Genomic DNA, 9,919 nt, shown 5'->3' with positions numbered 1-9,919 from the left:
CCTTTAAGATAATTTCAATACTGTACCCTCAATAAAAAATATCTTTTAGATCCACAATCCGTTTACAGGTTGTTCTAATTCAAGCTACATGCTCCTAGCATGTACACACAGATGATTTCAAGTCAGAGATGTGATAGATCATTTTTAGTGTGATGAATTCATGAATAAGTCAAGGGTTCGAACTAGCATGACCAAAAGTTTTGAATTTATAACTTGCACACACTTGGATTAATCAGAGTCAATATTTTGATCCTTCTAAATATAGATTGAAGAGAAATGCGCACAACAACATAAATTACAGTCAAAATAGAAAGTAAAACATGTGAACCTCTTTGCTATTCTCTCGTGACCTTAAATCAATCCACTATTTACTCGAACTCACTTAAAAATAGACTCTTTGAGCATCTATATAAACCAAGTTTCTCCTAGGAACAAAAATCATCTCAAAATCCCAAAAAAAAAACAAAAAGACAAAAATATTTATTAAAACAAAAAAAGAAAAAAAAAACAAATAATCGTCTTGTTCTGTTCTATTATAACTTTTCATTTTTAATAAGAAAATGGCAAAAAATTTACTAGCAATATGTCTGGTGTTTATGGTTGCATCAAGTGTGGTGTATGAAGTGCAAGGAACTTTCTTATTAAAGTTATACTTGAGGAGGAGGTTTCCCAAACGTTGTATGGACTTTGCGCCTTTTGCTGCCAAGGGTATGTTATTGCTCTTGAGCAACCTTCAAGATGGATGTCCCGCAACTAGAGAGTTCAAGGAATTCTTTTCAAGGTTCAAGTCTTACATAAGCTTTATCATCTCAGCATCGTCCTCAACGAAAAACATTGATACGGAGATTGATGGGAGATGTGAATTACTTGCCAAGGCTATGTCTGCATTGAGTGGTAGTACAAGCAGTAAAACAGTAAGTATTGTACCAAAACATTCATATGATATATATATGAAATAATATATATATATCTTTTTTGGGTGTGTTATTCTTACAAAAATTGTTTCTTATTGACAGTCGTCGGATTTAAAAATGACCATGCTGTCAATGGGAAAGACTTTGGTTGAGCAGAAGAGGCAAGGTTCAACGATAATGTCATTTCAACAAAAGAAAGAATTGTTTAAGGCTTTTGTGGGTTGGGTTCGACTTGTTTTTACATTCGTAAAGAGTGTCGCGGAGCAGAAAGGAAAGTCGATTGATGAATCATCTTACGGTCTTGATGTCGATGTTAATTCCAGCATTGGAAGTGGAAGCGATAGTGATGATGATTCATCCGATAGTGAGGGTTCCTCACCTCAAGCTGGAACTCCCACTCCCAGCACCGAAACTGGATCCTCACCTCAAGGTGAAACTCCCTCTCCAACCACTCCCACTCCCACAACTCCCACTCCCAGCACCGAAAATGGATCCTCACCTCAAGGTGAAACTCCCGCTACAACCACTCACACTCCCAGCACCGAAACTGGATCCTCACCTCAAGGTGAAACTCCCACTCCCACAACTCCCACTCCCAGCACTCCCGCTACTCCCACTCCCGCTACTCCCACTCCCAGCACTCCCAGCACTCCCACTCCCAGCACTCCCGCTACTCCCACTCCCAGCACTCCCAGCACTCCCACTCCCACACCCAGCACTCCCACTCCCGCTACTCCCACTCCCACCACTCCTACTCCTTCAACTTCAGACAGTCCGAGTGGAAAAACCTCTGAAAAAGGAAGCGAAAGTTCTAGCGGAGGTGCTTCAACAAAGGAAGAATCCAACAGTCAAAGTGGAACTCCCACTGGCACCCCTTCTGGTTCGACTCCTACTGATAGTGAAACCTCTGCTCAAGGAAGTGCTACTTCTCAAAATAAAGAACCCAACAGTGTGGGTGATTCTTCTCAAACGAATGAAGAATCCAACACCGGAAGTGATTCTTCTGAAAAGAATGAATCCAAAAGCCAAAGCTCATCTACCACCACATCAGTTAAAGAGGTTGAGAGCCAAACATCCTCGGAAGTCATGTCTTTTATTTCAAATCTTGAGAAGAAGTATTCAGGCAATGCAGAACTCAAAGTCTTTTTCGACAAACTAAAGACTTCCATGTCTGCTTCCTCAAAGCTTTCTACCTCAAATGCACAAGAATTCGTCTCTGGGATGAAATCTGCTGCTTCCAAACTATCAGAGGCCATGATGTTCGTGTGTTCAAGGTTTAGCCAATCCCAAGAGGTGCGTAAAATAATATCATCTTTTCGAATTCTTATATTATGATTTTTCTTTGATAAAAATAAAGTCATTTGTGTTCTATATGTTTTCGAATGATAGACCAAGTCCAACATGGAAACTTCCCAACAAGAAGTGTTGAAGACTCTCAAGGAACTACAAGACATCAACAGCCAAATCGTAAGTGGAAAGAAAGTGACATCAACACAAAAGACAGAGCTTAAGCAGACGATCACCAAGTGGGAACAAGTCACAACCCAATTCGTTGAGACCGCTGCTTCTTCAAAGTCATCTTCATCTTCATCTTCTTCTCATGGCAGTGTAAAGATAGCCCAGACGAACTGAGTTAAAAGCCTAAGTACCATCAATGAACCCTAAATCAGCAAGAAAGACAAACTAGTACCGCCAAATATTATATTTTAGTAGCTTACTAGAGATTTTGTTTTCGCTTTTTAAATAATACTAAGATTGGTATAGGCCAGCAATGGCTATAAACCAACGTATGCAAGTAAAAAAAAAATTACTCTGTAAAAAATAATGATAGATTGTAAGCGCTCTGTATTGTTGTTAACATACAGAAGTGAGTAAGACCCATTAAAGGGATTTTGAATAATTTTCTTCTCCTTTAAATTTAAGTATGTATAGTAGTAAATAATATTCTTCTTATGATGCATTTAACCAAACTATACACAGAAACTTGAAATACACTATACTTATATCTTATGAATCAAATTCATCATGGTTTATAATAAGGAAATTAAGTTAGATGAGCATTATAAATATACTAGCAATATTTCTTATTAGGTGACATGTTCCATTCCCCAAAGAAGTCTCTAGTGAGATAAATGTCGCAGGACAAGGGCATGGAGAGTTAGAGATCTCTTTATCTAACTCTCCATGCCCTGCGACATTTATCTCACTACATTTGTCGTTCCCAACAAGAGTTTGGCTCTCCAACTCTTAACATGCATGGTCCGTACGTGATGTATGAAGAATTAGATAAAGTTTTCACTCTTTCTTTCATTGTAGATTACAATGACTACATTATGATGTTGTTTTGTTTTTTTGTTTTTTGTTTACAAGCAGATGCATGTCTGATGCCTACATTTTTAATACATTTATTTATTTATTTTTAATTATATTTCCAAAAATGGTATGAACGAGTAGCCTGTATTAATATTTATCTTTATGAAGAGGCAAAACTACTTTCGTTAATATGAGACTACTTTACTATTTGTTTAATTCAGTTTCTGATTTATATATTTTCTAATATATATTTCTTTTTAAAAAACTGTCCCTATTGTTTTCTCTGATAACTAGAGCAATCTATAGTAGCTTACTAGAAGAGTAGTTTGCTGCCCTTTGCAATCTATAGAAATCAAGGTTATTCGAGAGACTTCTCTTATATGATATTTTTAATGCTTCTGAGTTTCAACCGCCCGAATCTTTGATATGTAATCTTTTCAATACCCGAAATCAACCTTTAATCCATTCCAATTTTTTTTTTTTCAAATACCTCATTGTCCTATGGGAGATTTGCATTGAGACACACCTTTTTATGAAAATATGTTTATTTGACACACTTTCTGTTCATGAGACACTTTTCGCCAATTTCACATAATTTCTACACTATTTTAACCCTCATCATATAAGTTTAGATATAACTAGAGAGAGAAAAACAGTTGTATTATGGTCCGTCCGATTTTAACTAAAATTTTGATCCAACAGCTAGAGATGAGTATTGACCATAACATGAGTCTAACTAATAAATTTGAAAATTAGATTTGTAAGGATTTGTCACAAATAATAAGAATCATTCGATTGAAACTATTAGTTAAAATTCAATGGACAAGATTTTCTGTCACATTTTCTTTTTCTATTCTTCACTTTTTTTCTCCTGCTCTCTTTGTAATCACTTTATTTAATTATTATGACATATTTTTTGATTTTGTTTTTATCATTCATTATAATTTTATTTTTTCTACATTTTGAGATCCATTTTACTATATTTAAAATGAATAATTATAATACATATTATCAAATTATAGTTGAATATTTGTTGTTTGTTAATTGTTATGTGGATGCTAAAAATTTCTTATTATGTAGATACTTATTTGTGGATACTATACTTATTCTAAAATCAAGTCCACATGGACAATGAGTTATACACGTCCATTAAAAATTACTTATGTTTTGGTGAAGTAGTCATTGTTAACTATCATAATATGTTAACCTCATCATATCCCCAAAAAACCTAAGCATGAAACCGTTCATCATATCATATCCTAAACTCTAAACCAAAAACCTCTATCTCTAATGGTGTCCATTTTGTATTGTTTATGTGGACAACATTCTTTACAAAATTGGTGTCCATTAATTTGTATGGAGCGGATTGTATTTGTATCTTAAAAACTATGTTTGTATAATGAAAATTTGATGACATCATGTAGATGAGGTGCTATGGATACTGATTAGTTATACATTATCTATTTATATTTGAATAATTGTTCGCTATTATGTGGATGGTTAACATATCTAGATGAATACTTACTTTTGGATGATTAGAGAAAAATATATGAATACCTAATTATCCAATTATAGTTGAATATTTGTTCATTGTTATGTGAATGCTAAAAATGTCTTATATGTGGATACATATTTGTGGATATTAATGTCTTATTTGGGGATACTTATGTGGATACTTATTCTAAAATCAAATCCACATGGATGATGAGTTATACACGTCCACTAAAAACTACTTGAGTTTTTGGTGAAACAATCGTTGTTAACTATCAAACAATTTTAACCTCATCATATCTCCTAAAAAACTAAGCATGAGACCGTTCATTATATCCTATCCTAAACCCTAAACCCTAAACCTCTAAACTCTAAACCCTAAACCCTAAATCCTAAACCCTAAACCCTAAAACCTAAACTCTAACACCTAAATCCTAAACTTTAGACCTTAACCTTAGATCATAAACCATAATCATAACTTTAATTTCATAGAAACTTTAACAAATGTAGTCAAATATGAAGATCTTTTACTATAAAACATGAAATTGACCTACCCCAACCTGTAAACCCTTAACCTTAAATTAGGGAAAATTTTTGACTTCTTGCATTACATTCTTTATAAATTTCCAAATTCATTGATGTTGTTCGCTATTATTTGGATGGTTAACATGCATAGATGGATACTTATTTTGGATGACCATAGAAAAAAAAACATATGAATACCTAACTAGTTAAACAACTTGTGGTTTAGTAAAGTAGTCATAGTAAACTATCAAACGATTTTTATTTTTCATGTCCATAAAATCAAGTCCACTGGACGCTAAATTATACACGTCCACTAAAAACTACTTTTTGGTGAATTAGTCATTGTTAACTACCAAACAATTTTAACCTCATCATATCCCCTAAAAACCTAAGCATGAAACCGTTCATTATATCCAATACTAAACTCTAAACCCTAAATCTCTAAGCCCTAAACCCTAAAACTCTAAACCCTAAACCCTAAATCTTAAATTTTAGATCATAAATTTAATCTCATAGTAATTGTAACAAATGTAGCCAAATCTGAAGATTTTTTACTAGAAAACATAAAACTGATGATCAATAACATGTGAAAAAGATTTGATGGATGATATTATATATATTGAACATGAAACTAAATAATCATAAACATATAAACATCTGGATTTGATTTTTTAGATGATAAATATATCAAAATGCAAAATTTTAAAAAGATATAAATGTGACTAAGGAATATATATATTGTTATCCACTACTCAAGATTATTCAAACACATATATCAAAGAAAGGGAGTATAACATAAAAATTATTTGGAAATGGAGAGAAAGTTAAAGAAGGTGAGAAAGAAAGATAAAGGAAAGAAAATAGAGTAATAATAAAAAATAACATAAAGATGTGTGTTGAGAAGTAATGTGTTTGGAGAGAGAGAGTTAGAGGGTAAGAAAGTAAAACACTATAAGAAAAGTGTGTGGTGGTCCAAAAGTGTGTTAGAATGCAATATTTTTATAGAAAAGTGTGTTAGAATGCAAATATTCCTTGTCCTAAAAGGTAATTGAACTTGAGGCATAAAGGAACCAAACCCTAATTTGTACTACCACTAAGGCACCAACGCTTTGGTTAGTGTAGAGTATATTGGAACCTAAGACCATTTTTAGTGAGAGATTCTCTTTTAAATACTTTTATCAAAAAAATAATAAAAATAAAAGAAAGAAGAAAAAAGAAAGAGAATTGATACTTTAGGGAAAAACTTTAGAAATGGTTCTCACAATAAATGAGACAGATGTCATTTTTTTTTAACTCCAAATCAATTATATTAATCATAAAAGTATTACATGATACATGAAACCATTTAAATACAACCATTAAACCAAATAAAAGAAATTGAATACAATTTCGATAAAGAAGTGGAAGTGACCATGCTTTCCAAACGGAAGTCTTACTGGTAACAGATGAGATCTGTTAATTCCTCTCTTCATATACTTATAAAAGGCTAACATCTTATAGATGAAACTCCTAACTGCTTTTCGCATCGCTTTAATTAAGAAAATACTCTGATAGTTGCTTGAAATGGATCTCGATCATGTCTTTTATGTCGCCATATCCATCCATTCTGGTTAGTGAGTAGTGACCATGATTTCTCTTTTCGTAGGACTTGAAGAATCTGATCGTGGGACAGCGAAAGCATCACCATCATTGGACCATGTCTTTGAAAAAAGGAAAACATCACCAAATCCAATTCCTTCAATCAAACAGATCTGTCTACTGATACCCGGATCAAATACCCAAATGATTTCCTCAAACCATATGTTTGAGAAAAATTCATCGGTTGAGAACCGGAGATGTGGCCAGTGAAAAAAATCAATGGAAACAAACTTCAAATGAAGGAATATATCACGATTCAAACCGATAGACATTACATGGGACGAGAGACGTCGGTGAAGTGAATCTTCTGATCTTGAATTTGGCAATGGCGTTACATGAAACTGAGAATTGTTTGTCTCCATTGTAAACATGATCATAAACGCTATCACCATCAAAGAGGAGAAAATGGATCGGAAAGGAATTCGATCAAAAGGTGTCTCTCTCATCACGATTATTAAAAACAAAAGAAGAAAAAAACTTGAAAAATGAGAAGGAACCACCGGCAAATGCCGGCAGTCCTTAAGACGAAACAAATCTGTTGAAGGTCTCTTTTGTTGTCGCCAAGAGGTAGAGAGAAAGTTACAGTTTTTTTTAGTTTTTTTCACTAACTAGACAGATGTCATTTATTCTATGGCACAAATATTAAAAAAAAAAAATAAGAAAATTTGTAAAAAAAAGTACTTTCTATTTATTTTTTTGAGAAATGGTCACCATTATTAGAGTACAGATGCTCTAAGGCCTTGATAAATAGGATTTTAGTAAAGTTATATATATATATATATATATATATATATATATACTAGAAAGTAGCCCATGTGATGCGTGGGTTATGTATGCATTATTAATTTGAAAAAAAAATGAAGTTTCTATTCAATTATATATGACATGTACATGTAATTGTTACTATATGTACTGAAAATTAATTTTTATAATATTATGGTTTAACTAAAATATTTTAATATATATTTGTTATATGATGCTTCATAAAAGAGTCATTTTGAGATAGAGAAAAAAAAAAGTTAAAGTACACAGTATTGTTGAAAATATTTAAACAATATGTTACAATAATAATATGACCATTGTTTTAGTTACCGCAAAATCAATTTAATTTGGTATTTTCGTTAAGTAATTAAGATAAATTATATTTATTTACACTTTTGTTTTTTTTATAGAAAAAACTGATAAGTAGTCTAAAAAGAAAATTGTAAGACCTTACTATATAATTACTTTGATAGATAATTTAATGTTGTTCTATATATTAATTTTACTTTCATCATCTAAAAGTAATACTTAACAACAAATATTTTTAAAAGAAATACCTTCTCTTGTAATCCATTTTCAATAATATCTTTATATATATACAAAGTAACTAAATTCTAAACCCAAACTCCAAATACTAAACATACTAAACATTATCATACTAAACATTATCTCTCCATCACTCTTGAATTAACTTGCCTCAGCTTTTTATGTTTTGTGAATGATTTCATAAATAAAACATTTAACTTTTATAAATTTTATATTATGGAGTATTGATATACCATTTTTTCCATTGCTTGCTTTTTTTACGACTCATTTTACCTCTGTATAATTAACTTTATTTTTGCTGGGTCCAAACGTTTGAAGTGCCTTTGATATGCTTCCATCTTCATGGATAGTGATTCTCCACAATCCACCCTGGCCAATATTGTTTTATGAAACAAAATCCCTTTCATCCAACAAAATAAAAATGTTGCCATTTATCATTGAATTTTTTTGGTCAACATATAATCGACAAGACCCGATTCATAGACAGACCCTACTAAGCGGGGTAACACGATTTAGTGGAATCAAATTCCGATGGGATCGGTCGCAGATGTGGTGCTGTAATCACTTGACTAAAAACACTTCCCATCATTGAAAACTTTAAAAATTATGTGGCACTGTATTAAATGGTTATATTAGACAATACTCCCTCTGTTCCTGAGTAATCTATATTTTAGGATTTTCAAACATATTAAAAACTGACTTTACTTGCATTTTCTTTTTGTGATTAACGAATTTCAACCAAGAATATTCAGTTCTTTTTTTTTTTGAAGTTTACAATTTGTCATTAGTTACTTATTAAAAATATATAGAAAACCTATAAATTGTTTTTTTGTGCAAGATTTATTTTTCTCTAGAAAATGGATTAATAAGGAATGGATGGAGTAGATTTTAGTGAGGAAAATATATTGTGACTATTATTATATACATATTATTTAATGGCCTTAAAACATAATATAAATTTGTGGTCTAAGATTATTTTGTCTGCTTGTCCTCCGGAACTGGCTTGGCTCCTTTCTCGATAAGAAGTTAAACAAACACATAAACCTAAAATAAAAACGTTTAAGTGTAAATTTTGATTAATAAGTAAATAAAGGAATCCAGATTAAAATTTAGTTAATAATTTTTTTTAAGAGTCTACCTTTGTATCTTGAGAAGACTTTAGCTGAGCGTTTAATATCCATTGATTCCATTCCATGGCTTCTATATAATACAGTTCTGCTAGCTTCACTAAGCTATAAATCTACAAAAATAAAGATAATAAATAACATGTCAAATTGTAATTTGATTGTTAACAAATTTGGTTAAGAAAATGGGAAACAAAATTATTTTACAAAATGTACCTTGTCAATGCATCTATGTAGTTATTCTACCAAAAATAAAATGCGTCTACATAACTATAAAAGTTGGAAAAGACTTGGCCATGTTTTTCACTCTTCTTCTCATCTGTGAAACACAGAACACATGAAATATATCTTGATAATGGAGAGAAAGACTCAAAGAGTATATATATTTTGGTTAATTATAAGGACCCCTTGCTAGACATCAAACTTCTGTTTGGATCATCGAGGATTGGAGAAGGGTACCATCATAATCAAGAAACATGACAGATATTTTTTTCTCTTGCAGCGTTGATGATATATGTTATAACAGGTCTAGAATTTGAGAGTAAATTTGAGTCCAAGTGTTTAAGTAAATATCTACCTATGGCTATATATACGTACGTTATTTGA

At 31.8% G+C, this 9,919-nt stretch overlaps 1 protein-coding gene across 1 annotated transcript; it reads left to right on the top strand.

Annotated features, from left to right (window-relative positions):
* On the top strand, positions 457-2,824 carry LOC104710717 (putative uncharacterized protein DDB_G0290521). The gene is made up of 3 exons (XM_010427357.2): positions 457-914; positions 1,017-2,207; positions 2,304-2,824. The coding sequence occupies exons 1-3, from the start codon at positions 561-563 to the stop codon at positions 2,544-2,546; spliced, it is 1,788 nt and encodes a 595-aa protein (XP_010425659.1). The 5' UTR covers positions 457-560; the 3' UTR covers positions 2,547-2,824.

Source organism: Camelina sativa, chromosome 9 (genome assembly GCF_000633955.1).
Source record: "Camelina sativa cultivar DH55 chromosome 9, Cs, whole genome shotgun sequence".
Classification (NCBI taxonomy): domain Eukaryota; kingdom Viridiplantae; phylum Streptophyta; class Magnoliopsida; order Brassicales; family Brassicaceae; genus Camelina; species Camelina sativa.
Note: the sequence above shows the minus strand (reverse complement) of the source record. Positions and strands in the feature narration are given on the sequence as shown.